This window comes from Mus musculus, chromosome 10, assembly GCF_000001635.26.
Source record: "Mus musculus strain C57BL/6J chromosome 10, GRCm38.p6 C57BL/6J".
NCBI lineage: Eukaryota > Metazoa > Chordata > Mammalia > Rodentia > Muridae > Mus > Mus musculus.
This window is the reverse complement of record NC_000076.6, coordinates 56,008,043-56,021,533: the sequence shown is the minus strand read 5'-3', so window position 1 is coordinate 56,021,533 and position 13,491 is coordinate 56,008,043. Positions and strand designations below refer to the sequence as shown.

Genomic DNA, 13,491 nt, shown 5'->3' with positions numbered 1-13,491 from the left:
TGAGATGGGGCGGGGGTGGGGGTGGGAGGAGTCTTCATAAAAGCAGAGAGAGGGAGCTGCAAAGCTCAGGGGCAAGAATTAGCTCAGCCTCCTTAGAGAAGTAGTTCTCAACCTTCCTAACACTGCGATCCTTTAATAAAGTTCATGGTGTGGTAACTTCATGCCACAAAATTATTTTCATTGCTACTTTGTAACTCTAATTTTGCTACGGATATGAATTCATAATATAGATATCTTATTTGTAGATTATCTGATATGTGAGTCACCACCCAGGTTAGGAACCACTGTCTTAGAGGGTCAGGAAAAGCATTGTGGACAGAACAAGCTGGGCATATAAGGATGGTAAGGGAACATAGAAGACTTGAGCCCTTTGATAAGACTTTCTGGTTTTATAATATATCATCCACAGAGCAAAGCTGTTACCATGTTTCCAATTGGCACATGTGAACTTAATATTTAAAGTCAGTAAACTTGCATAAGTTCATAATCTAAAAATTAGTGTGGAAACATTTTAAAGCTTTATTGGCTAAATCTAAATCCTATCTTCCTATTAAATCAAATTGTCCCTGGTTTCTATATGGTTATCTTTTAAATAATATTATAACTTCATTGGACCCTGATCAAATGTTTTCAACTGTAAAAAAAGAACTTGGAATTAAAGTTTTATATTTTAAGGAAAGATGTTTGCATTATATCATGTAATAACACACACAGAGCTGGAGTTATAACTGGTTATTCCTAATGCTTTGTGGTAATTTAACATCTAAACTGAAGAATTAATGATAAAGCAATAATTTAAAGCAAATTGATTGAATAGCAATTAGGTATAATATGAAATGTAGCATGCTCTCAGTGAACCTCCTAACCCAAATTTAAATTACTGCAGAATAACCTATTAAAGTATTTGCTTGCGCAACTCTTTCACTATTGTTACAAAAATGGTTAGTGTCACTATACTTGCTTCCCTGTTCACAGAATGGGGTGATTCCAGTGTGTTTAGATCTGCCAAGGAAACTAATGAAGGTATCCTCCAAGGAAAGGGTTAATTATTAGTTGAACAATAGTTTAGCAGTCTTAATGGTCATAATCACAAGTAAGGTTACCCCAAGGAAAGCGTTAGAGAATGTTTAGGATGACATGGAAGATATTCTGCTTTAAAGATAAAGTGGAACTTCGGGACTTTAAATTTTTCTTTAGAAATAAAATTGCCTAGAAATTTTTGAAAAAGAACAATACCATTTAAAAATGCATTTAAAATGTATATTTAAATCTTTCACTTATATAAAATGAGACTTCAGTAACCTTGTATGTCATTACTATGAATCTATCTTCAGTGTAGTTGCTAGAATATTTCTTTTAACTTTAAAATTAATATCTAAAAGAGGAGCCAGTTTTTGAAAAATACATATTTTAAAGCAGAAATATATTTAAGCCTAGTATTAGCTGTGGCTTCCATGGGTAGTTTTATATTTAAAGGAAAGTAGAACAATAATTAAAAGATGTTAAGTCATTTTGATTCTTTTTTTCTTTTTGGCCAGGAAAGTATTATTAGAGCTATTGTTCAAGCACTGCTGAGCTCCATTGTAATTTGTATTTAATGAATAATAGCTTTTATTTGACAATCATGAATGCCCTGGGAAGCAGTTCTCATAGTGTTGTATCTTCTCTGTTAGAAAAGATGTTGGTTGCCTTCCAACTTAGGGATATTGTTAATGTAGAGACCGTCAAAGCCAAGCCACATATAACTTAAAGAATATGGATAAATTCGTAAGAGTTCTGGACCTACAACAATAGCTATGTAAGGTGATGGGGCTCACCTGGATCCTTTTCCACCTTGTGAGCAAGGACTTTTCATAGACACAAATTTACAAAGACATAATATTCTGCCATTAATCAAGTGAATATCTTTTTTGTTTTTGTTTTCCTGTGAGACAGGCACTCAATACATTGCCCAGGTTGCTTTGAATCTACTGTCCTCTTGCTGCAGTCTGTCAAGGGCAAGGATTACAAATGTGTGCCACCATATCCAGTTGAACGTCTTTTCTTTGATTCAGTATGTGCTGGATAGTTTTCTGTCAACTTCATAAAAGCTAAAGTCACATGAGAGGAGGGAAGCAAAATTAAGAAAATGCTTCCATGATATCAGGTTATAGGCAAGCCTTTAGGGCATCTTTTTAGTTAGTGATGGATGGGGGAGGGCTCAGCCCCTTGTGGGTGCTGCCATCCCTTGGCTTATGGTCCTGACTTCTGTAAGAAAGAAGACTGAGCAAGCCATGAGGAGCAAGCCAGTTAGCAGTACCCCTCCATGGCCTCTGCATCAGTCCCTGCCTCTGGGTTTCTGCCCTGTTTCAGTCCCTGTCCTGACTTGCTTTGCTAATGAACAGTTCTCTGGAACTGTAAACCAAATAAACCCTTTCCCACGTTGTTTTGGTCATGGTGTTTCATCGCAGCAATCATGACCCTCAGAGAAGCTGCATGTTTGTCAATCTGAGAGCATGCTCTCGACCATGGCTGATAACAGTCTAGATGTGGTGCTCATCTTCCTCACCTTTCTGTCTCAGGTGCATAACCAAGGGCTTGTGTGTGCTGATAGGATGCATGAGTGAACAGTCTGAGAACTGATGAAACAAGGTCCTTTACTTTAAAATTAAAAGTAGAGTTCAAATGTTTTCCTCAGGTGCTATTTGCCATAACTTTAACAGTGGATGTCAACTGTAGTTGTTCAGTTTCTTCAGCTTCTGTCCACTTTTGTTGATTAGTAATAGTTTTTTAGATTGTCTGTATCTTATCTTCAAATTTGTGGATTATAAGTAACATATGGCACAATAATAAATTCTTCCTATTTGTTGTAAATTATTACTTGTAAGTTTATATATATGAGGTTTTAAATACGTAATATATTCATATATAATATTAAGTTTAATACATATATATGAGTACTTTTGAGGCTTTTAAAATTGTCCTTTATGTAAAAAGTTGTATGTATTTCTAGCTATCATGCATTGATATCTCTCTTCTATCACCTCTAGCAAAGTATCTGGTATGATACACATTGCCTTTTATTCTTTTGGCCTGCTTTTTTTGTGTGTGTTATCCATTTTTTGTCTTTAAACTATAAACTTATGGAAAGCATGAATTGCCACAAAATTTTATAACTTCAAAAGCTAACATCATTATGCTGAATTGAGCATAACTATTCTGATGGTTTTCAAAAAATGTTTCAGGTAGATACTACACTAGATATTTGAGTGTGCTAAAAGACGTAGTCAACACCTAACACCCCCCTCCCCCAAATACCTCTAAAATTCTAAATGTTCTTGCTGTTTATTCTTGAGTGTCTCCTTTTGGACACTAACCATTAAAAGCACAAATGAATGCCCACATGCCCAGTGCCAGCATCGTAAACCACATGCTTATGGAGGCTTTTATAAGCACTTGCTACAGCTCAGATATTCCTTGAAACATCACAACATCCTTTGATAGATATAGTTCAGGACCTTTACATATTCACTATTGAAACATGGGTAAAATATCAGGAAGATTTCATCATTTAAGAGTATAATTTTTTTGCTATTGCTACTGTTGCTAGCTGTAAGGCATTTTTGTGTTTTAAAATAACCTTGCTACACAAGGCCATGATTCATTCCTGACAGATAACAGACACAGCTCCCCAAATGAAAGGCAATTACATATTTACCAACTACGTCAACTGCCCGCCCCAACATCTATAGCTGAAAACAAATGATTCTACCGCTATTTAAACATTCTTCACTTGGAATTGTGTATCTTTCTCTGAGTAAATGACTTTCCCTTGCTGTTTTCCTGGCAGGAAGAAGCACTGCATGGGTTTCGAGTGAGCAACTATTTTGAATACATGGAGAATTTGGAGCAAAACTACCGACCAGTGCTGCTGCGAGACATGCGCAGCATCAGAGTGCAGAACACATAGATCAGGAGAAGCACACTCCCATTTTATGTCCTATTCATTTGTAAAGGAGACAAAGCAACTTGATGGTGTTCTGTCTACATCTGTAAGATCCTTTGTGCGTCCACGCACTGTAAATCAGCACTGTGGGGTTGGGAACAGAATATATTCATCTTGTTGTTTGCTCAGTGTGTGGAACGAAGTGAGGTCATTTGTGAAGTCCCTTGTTCTTTAAATGTTTAGAATCTGCTCTAGGTTATACTTTTTATTTTATGTTTGGCTTACAAAGGGATCAAAGACATTAATGTAAAACCTAAATATTTGAAACTACTAGAAGAAACACTCTTGAAAAATATGAACATAGCCAATGGCTTCTGAGTGAGATCCCAATAGCTGAGGAAATAAAAGCAGGCATAGATAGATTGTACAACATACGTGTGAAATAAAAGAAAGGGAAGCTAGGGTATAAACCATGTAAAATCCTCGCCAATTATTCAACCAATGAAGGAATAAGATTTAGAACATGTGTTGAACTTAATTACTAAATAGTAAAAGACCAAAAAGACTCCAGTCAAATGGGCAAAGAAAGGAGCAGGCCCTTCACACGATGAAGTAGCCATTGTAAACAAGCACATGAAGCGAGGCTCTCTGCCGTTACCCACCTGGAGACTGCTCATCCAAACTACTTCACTTCATCAAGCAAACCAATGCCAGTCAGAACTGGTGGGAGAAGAGGCTTAGAAGTTACTAGTGGCTATGTGTATTCATCTAGCTACTATGGGAATCGGTGTGGAGGAGCCTCAAAAAGCTAAAACTTGACCTAGCCATACAACTTACATGACATAAATAAATACATAAATATCAGGTGGCAGTGGATATTTCTGCACATCTTTGTTTTTCATGACACTACTCACAATAGCCAGGTTATGGAATATGCCAAAGTATTCATGGTGCGTGAACACAATAGGGATTTACCCAGCCACAAAGAATGAAATTAAGCATTTGCAGGAAATTGGGATCAGAGATCATGTTAGGTAATAAAAGGCAGACACCTAAAGACATGTACACATGTTTTATCTCCTTTGTGGATGCTGTGGGAGGGGTAGTAATATAAAAGAATTAGCAGTGGGAAAGATACAGGGATTATATGAATGTAGTGGAGGTCTGAGGACCACAGACGTGGCTCAGTGGATAAAGGCACTTGCCTCCAAGCCTGACAACTTGGTGTCATTCCCTCAAATCCGTGTGGTCAAAAAGGAGAACTGACTCTCAAGAGCTGACCTCTGACCTCCAGATGCACATGGTAGACGTGCCTGGAACCGTGAAGTAAAATGTTTCTAAAAATAGAAGTAATGTGAGACACAGAATCAAAGAATATTACATGTGTGTTGGGAATGTTATGAAACCCTTTATACAATTAATACAAGTTTTAAATTAAATGTCCCAGCACCTGTGTCATTTCTATTGTGGTAATATTTTTTCCTAATGATCTTGGGAAGAAGCAATATTTTTGGAAGGAGCAAGGAAGGAAGGAAGGGAGGAAGGAAGGAAGGAAAGAAGGGAAAGGGGGAGAAGGGACAAAAACCAGAGTACTAGAAAGAGTCTATAGAGATGGAACAAAAGCCTTCATTTGTGTGTCTGTGCTGAAGGAAGAACACAGACAACAGCATGGTTGCTTATTTCTCCCATGGAGAAACAAAGGATCCTACTGGAACATTGTCCTCACACCTGATGGTCTTTCTAAGAGGCACTTTTAATATTGCTATCACTTTCTGTTTTTTGTTTTTTTCACTTGAAATATAAAACTCAGCATGGTTCATTTAGAAGACGGATTGACTCCCTTGTGTTGATAAGCATTCTGCTATTATTTTTTGGCATTTCTTGGTGATAGATTTGATCTGCACTGAACTTGAAAACATTAAAAAGAATAGATTTTTAAATTGAAATGATTCACACTATGTTTTATTTAAACAGAACTCTCTGTGTGTGCCCATAAGATTAACCTGGAAGGGCCTGTTTTTTCTTTTTTCTTCTTATTTTGAGTAACTGTCCATTTACTGTTTAAAAGCCAATACCCAACAAGCTATTAATTTACCAATTTCAGTTTTTAAAAAAATCACATGGGTTATTATGTATTCTTAGCTTATATAACCATACATTTTAAACTAATACTACTTTTTTCTTTCTTCTACCAAAATGGACCATGCCCAATTTTATTTTTGTCAGCATGTGAGGCAACTGGTTCTGTAAAGATTTAAATTTAGGGACATTTAGGCATTTGAAGAATGTTTCTTCCCAAATAAGTTTTTGTACTGTCCATGCCACCATTTCCAGTAATGGTGTTGTTAGAGGGCATTGTAAATTGGAGGAAGGTAGATCGAACAAGTTAACTAGATTCAGTGCACATTGGCTCCTGCTGAGTGAGTGAAGTGGGCAATGGCCCTAACAAGTTCGCTGTCTGCAGAGTACCTCTGTGGAGCCAGAGTACATGCTGAAGGTTCCAACGCCCTGTACTCCAGAGTGATGCCCTTAGTGCTTAGAAGCCAGAACTTTTTCTCATCGGAAAGCTCTAAAGAGAGAAACACATCATTGGCGACAGATGGCTTTCGTTGGAAATTCAGGAAATATCTATATTATGACAATTACATCTTGCAAAAAGTGATGTCATCTGGTTCTGATTTTCCTTTGATAAATTAGAAACTAGACATGGTGGTTCACATTGGTGATCCCAATGCTCCCGAAACAGAAGCAGTCCATCAATGCAATGTACAGGCCAAGTAGGACTTCATAGTAAAGCCCTATCTCAAAAAAGGAAAGTAAGTACAAATAATAAATTAGTAAGTAAAAATGAACTAAAGTAATAAGAGTGGGCAAGATGTCTCAACAGATAAAGATGTCTAGTGTCAAACCTAGGAGCTAGAGTTTGATGCCTATCACCTACACAGTAGCAGAACAACACCTAGTTGCCCCTCACCCTCCACAACAGTCCTCAACCAAAGACAATGTAATATTTAAAAAATAAAATAAAAATCAAGAAACAAAAAACAATCAAAACGTAAAAATAAATAATAAATGTCTTAGGAAGAATGACTTACATTGGTTTCATGGAAGTAAACATAAAACAGAGTTTGTGCAGCTACCCTTGTAATTTGTGATTCCATTTATTTTGAGAATAATGGCCTTAAAGAATACTTTCCTGCCTCTATTGTGTAATTAAAGAGTCTGGACTCTTAGAACAGACTTTGTCTCTTATTTGTGAAGATCTAGTTCATATGTTTTACAGAATTTAATGATAAATAAAATTTTATGATATAAACTATCTTGTGAGAACATTATTAGTATGTAAATATTTGACCATCTGTCTTCAAACTTTTATATTCGACGGATAATAGCTTGAGTGCGATTATATTCAATGGATAATAGGTTGAGTGCTTTCTAGGATGCACAAGGATGCAGACTCCACCTTCAGGACTTCAGAACACAACCCTTGTAGTTTGGAGTTTCATGATACTTAAATATCTAAAGTATCTGTCAAGATATTATACTATAACTCTCAGGAAACTATTTAAACTTCATTAAAATGGTCTATTTAAATCTGATTAGTGAATAATATGGTATTCCTGTTTGAGTTCTGTTTCCCAGATGTTAAAGAGGTCTGTTTCATTGTTCATTTAAATAATCAGTTTAAGCACTACACACGAATATATTTTAAAAATCTAAGATAAGGGATGAAAAAATGGCTCAGCAGTTAGGAGCACTTGATCTTGCAGAGGAGTCAGGTTCAGTTCCCAGTACCCACCTGGCAGCTTGCAGCCATCTGTAACTCCAGTTCTGTGGGATCCTTCTGACCTACCTGGGCACTAGGCATGCACTCGGTGCATGTCGGCAAAGCACCTGTACATGATAAAGCTTCTAGCTTGTAAGACAAGTGAGAGATCACACTGCTACTCAGAGATCACCATCCTCATGATTTTTCTTTTTAAAACCATGAAAATATAAAAAAATGACAAAAGCACTTATTTCCCCTCCTGGGCTGAGGAGGTTTTGATGACGTAGTAGGAGATAAAGCTTGATTGGATGGTGCTTAATAGAATATATGTTTGTATTACTGTAAAATGAGACAGGCATGGGCTCATGCATAATTAGTGTAATCTTTTTGTAATTTTAAAAGTGAAAGTAGACATACATTTATGTTGCGGTGAGGATGCCAAAGTGGACAGAGGAAGCTGATCAGTTAGACACAGGATGCACTAAATGAGTCCTGCGATTAAGTAGAAGAGACTGTAATGAGCCTTAGGGCAAGCATGGTCACATCAGCATCTTCCGTGATCCTGGCTGCTTCATTCAAAGTAGAATGAGACAGGGAACACATACACAACGTAGGCATCTCAGAAGTTGTTTTGCACTGATACAGGAAACACTTAAGTGTGGAAGATTCCATGGTTGGATTGCTAGAGTATGTGATCTCAGGACAGTAAGACAGTGAGCTGGGAAAACAGTATAGTTAGAAACCCATGGCTATAAGATGAGTTACCAAAGTTGTATATGTTTCCCTCCATCCTTTTGTGTGCAAGGGCATGCAAGGTGTAGATAGTAACAAGGATTAAATAGAGAGGGGAATGGGAGGACTGGGTAAAGGAAGGAATTTAACCCTTCCCATTCTCTAGTTCCCCTTTCTTCCTTTAAAACTCTATATTATATTTTTCCCTTCCTTGACTGATCCCCTCCTGCCCCACAGCCCTTTCTTCGTTACCTAAGCTGTAACTCTAAGCTCTCGTTAAAATTTAAAAGTTAATATTCATGTAGGAGAAAACACGTAATTCCTATCTTTTTGGAGTTTAGTTACCACACTCAGAATAATCATTTCTAGGTCCACTCATTTACTAGAAAAGTTCATACTTTTACATTTTTCTTAACACCATAATAATATTTCCTTTTGTAACTGTATCCAATTTCATTATCCATTCATCAGTTGATGGACATCTATGCTGTTTCCATTCCCTGACTATTGGGACTAGAGCAGCAGTGAGTAAGAAGAGCTGATATCCCTGTAGCAAGATATAGAGTCTTACTTATAACTCCAAGAGTAGTATATCTCGAGTTATATTTTAGACCTATTTTCCGCTTTTAAGGAAAAGTCTACTGTTTTCCATAGTGGCTGTGCCAGTTTATCGTCCCACCAGCATTAAGTACGCCCCTTTCCCCTGCATCCTTACCAGCATCTGCCAACACCTGTTTTTGTTTTGTTTGTTTGTTTGTTTGTCCTCTTAGCCATTCTGACTAGGAAAAGATGAGCTATTACAAAAGACATCCTCTAATGAAAGACAAGTCACAAGAAAACAGATTGTCAAAGCATTTCTAGTAAAAGCCTTTCTGTTCAGATTATGTAGAGTTTTTAGCCACACAGGAATACTATAAGTGACCTAATATGTGTATATATCACATTTGGTTTCTAGTACACATAATGGGATCTGGAAACTTTAACCCCAGTTCCAAGGGATGTGACACCTTCTCCTGGTCTCCCCAAGCACTGAACACACATTATGCACATGCATGCACTTAGGCACATACACATAAAAATAAGTGAATCTTTTTTAAAAAGAAAATGTTTCTAGAACTTTTTCTCCTTGCTCTTCATCTGAGTGTATTAACATCTATTGATCTTATTAATGCTCAACTAACCTTGCATTCTTGAGATTAACTTTAGCTACTCGTGTTATTTTATCAATTTTACACATCAGTTTTGATATGTTAAAATTAGAAGAATTTTCCATGTGCATAAGGGATAGTTATCTGTAGTTTTGTGGATTTGATATTTGGGCAATGTCTAGGGCAGTGTTCCAGCCTCCTCTTTTTTGTAAGAGTTTATATATAAGTAATATGATTTCTTCCTAGATGTTTAATAGAATTCTTCATAGAAATCTATAATTTTTATTATGATAAGTTCTAAACTAAATGTTTAATTTGTATAATTTCTTTAGGGCTATTCTACTTATATTTTAAAAGTGAACTTTGGTAAATCTTTCTTTTACCACATTTGTCCATTTTATTGGTTAATTTTCAATAGATGTGCTAATGTGGAAGGGGGACTCTCACCAGGTCTCACTCCTAGACAGAGAACCACTGGCAAGTAATGGCTGCTGAGAGAAGAATTAACTTTGTCTAGGGATAAGGCACATACTTAATTATCTAATGCAAAGTTATCATTCCTAAACAAAACTATACTGAACAAGCTTAGCAAGTTGTATTTATATATTTTCGCACATATATGTGAATAATAGAGGAAAAGAGGCCATTTTGAGAGCAAGTTGAGGGAACTTGAGGGGGATTTGGCAGGAGGGTGTGGCAATTTTACTGTAATTCAAAATTTTAATTAAAAACATAAAGACATAAATTGTCAAGGTTATTGGCACCAACTAACTCAGGGGAGACCTTTCTTTTTCTACTTCGTGCAGGATTTGTACGATGTTACTGCTTTTGTTCTAATCAGTTTGGCTGATGTCCATATTTTAATGTTTTCAGTGAGTGATCTTTTATTTATTTTTCTTTTTTATTAATTATTTTATTTATTTCCATCCCAAATGTTGCTTCTCCCAGTTACCCTTCCAGAGTTCTTACCCTAATCCCTTTTGCCTCTGAGAGGGTGTCTTGGTACCCCCTCTCCCTGTAGTATCAAGTCTCCTCAGGATTAGGCACATCAAAGACCAAGAAATAAACCCACACACCTGTGGACACTTGATTTTTGACAAAAAAGCCAATGCCATATACTGGGAAAAAGAAAGCATCTTCAACAAATACTGATGGTCAAACTAGTTGTCTGCATGTAGAAGAATGCAAACTGACCCATTACTTATCACCCTGGCTCAAGCTCAAGTCCAAGTAGATCAAGGACCTCAACCTAAAACTAGACATACTGAATCTAATAGAAGAGAAGGTGGGAAATAGTCTTGAACACATTGGCATGGGTAAAAATTTCCTGAGCAGAACACCAGTGGCTCAGGCTGTAAGATCAACAATTCATAAATGGGACCTGTTGAACTGCAAAGCTTCCGTTAGACAAAGGACTCCAAGTAGGACAAAACAGCAGCATACAGATTGGGAAAAGATCTTCAGTAACCCTATATCTGATAGAGACCTAATATCCGAACTATATAAAGAACTCAGTAAGTTGGACTCCAAAAAAATCAAGTAACCCAATTAAAAAATGGGATACAGAGCTAAACAGGGAATTCCCAACAGAGGAATCTTGAATGACTGAAAAGTTCTTAAAGACTTTCAACATCTTTAGGCATCAAGGGAAATGCAAATCACTGATTTTTCTACTTTCTGTTCCATTGATCGGCATTGGAATCTGTTTCCTTCACATTTCCATTTCATTGTTCTTTAAGCCATTTTTGTAAAGCCTTTCTTTTCTAGCAGAGGCATTGAAGCCTGGGAAATTCCCTGTGTTCTGTCTTAGTCACATCTACAGACTTGAAGGCTTGTCTTGAATTCTCATCTAGTTAAATTCTTTATATTTTTATTGATCCATGGATTACATAGGAGCATACTATTTAGTGTCCAAAGTAATTTTTATTTCTTAGAAATACTGTAATTGTAATTGTTTTCTAGTATAATCTTAGAAAGACCATTCTTGGGGCAGGAGGAATAGCTCAGTGTTTAAGAAAACTTTCCCTTTCAGAAAATCTGAGTTCCCAGTACCTACATTAGGCAGCACAAAACCTAATGGAACTCCAACCATATGGGCACCAAGACCCTCTTCTGGATTCTACCAACAGCTGTACATACATGTACATGCATGTACACACAAAAATAAATCTTTAAAAATAATGCTTTGTATAATTTTCGTCTTCAAATTTATTGAAAGTTGGTTATACTTCAGGTTTTTAAACTCATCTTAATGTATACATTGTCATTTAATGCTAGCATTAGTATTCAGTAGTGCTATTAGTAAATCGTATCTTAAATTATATCTTAAAAACTAAGCATACATTATTTACAAGTATAAGAACAATTATTCAATCGTACTTTCCAGAACTTTCTAGCTTAGTACTATGAAGAATGAAATATCCAAGTGGTTTTGAATTATAAAACAGACTCAATTGGAATATTAAGTGTCCTGACAGAATTTAGATAGAACCTAAACAGATGGCTTAGCAGTTAAGGGGACTTGCTGCTCTTGCAGTCTACCTGAGTTCTTTTCCCAACACTTACATCAGGTGGATTACAAGCATCTGTAATTCCAGCTCCAGGGGATCTCATGTACACATGTGGCATACATAAATAAAAATAGAGCTTTAAAAAATAGACCAAACCTCTCTTAAGAACTGACCTATGTCCTTGACACATTTTTACTCACATATTAGGAGATACATTGCTAATATAAATAACAGTAGCTCATTTGATTCTATTTAATCCCATGTGTAACTAAAACACACGTGTAAAATTTTCCTCCCGTGGGAATATACATATATGTTGGCTTTATCTGAATTGCATTCATGCATCTGATGACTGAAACCTACCCTGTAAACCAAGTCATGATTTGGAAACCATATGACTTTTTGAAATAGAGCATTGTGCAAAAATATATGCTTCTCTCCTATGGAAACTGACAGGGATTGAATCTGTATAGACGCTTTCCACATAGAAAGAGTCTGGAAGCAGCCAGTCATGTGATCTACATGGAGTGGCTATGACATTGGAAGACTTGAGCTTCCAATGGTTCAAGATTTCTGCTAGCACAATATTGTTACAGATTCTTCAATCTGTTCTTGCTAATCCCAGCTCAAGTATCTTTTGTTATATGTGATAATCAAGACACAACTGGCACAGTAGATACTACTGGTCAACCCCAGTGCAACTTTTCTCATTGATACTATTTTCAAATAAATATGTCTTGTGTGGTATATTTGTGGTGTTGGCAATGGAATCCACATGATAGGTAAGCACAAAACCACTGACTACATATCAGTTCACAATGTGCTATTTGAACATGATGCCCAGTGTTTATAAATTCACTGTGTCTGCTTTTTTGCTAAAATGGCAGAGTTGATTTGAATATTTGTGACAGCTTGCAAAATATTTTAAGCTTGCAAAGCTTAAAATATTCATTACCTGGTCCTTTAGAGGAAAATTGGCCAATGTGGTTTAGAATACTAATTATACATTTAAATCCAATTCAGGTTGACTTAATAACAGCTTTAGAAATAGAGTGGACCGTATAGGATGAGCAGTCCAAACCCAATACTTTATCAATGATAAAGATACTATTTAGAAGTGGATTGTAGACCTCAAGACCATATGTAAAAGATATCAAATGTGCTGTGTAGCCTGAGGGAACCAGTCTTACCTGAATTTAAATCCCAGCTCTGTCATCAATGACCCACTGAGCCTTGGTTTCCTTCTGGATAAAATAGCTATGAAATTAGCATCTGCCTCAGGAAGTTATAGTGTGGTACATTTAGTGGTAACAACTTTTTGGAGACACATTATAAATTATATTGTTATTGTGTAATTAGAAGGGGATAACAAAGCCTGTAACTCAGTTCTTCTGATTTAAATTCAGT

The 13,491-nt window shown here is 36.3% G+C and overlaps 1 protein-coding gene across 1 annotated transcript in view; it reads left to right on the top strand.

Moving 5' to 3' along the window:
- The window catches only part of Tbc1d32 (TBC1 domain family, member 32), a 214,676-nt gene extending 207,435 nt beyond the window's left edge, over nucleotides 1-7,241 (top strand). Inside the window, exon 33 of the mRNA NM_001033385.3 lies at nucleotides 3,830-7,241. Within this exon, the coding sequence (NP_001028557.2) occupies nucleotides 3,830-3,949 (120 nt within the window). The 3' untranslated portion in view covers nucleotides 3,950-7,241. The remainder of the gene's footprint in view (nucleotides 1-3,829) is intronic.
- The last annotated feature ends 6,250 nt before the right edge of the window (nucleotides 7,242-13,491 follow it).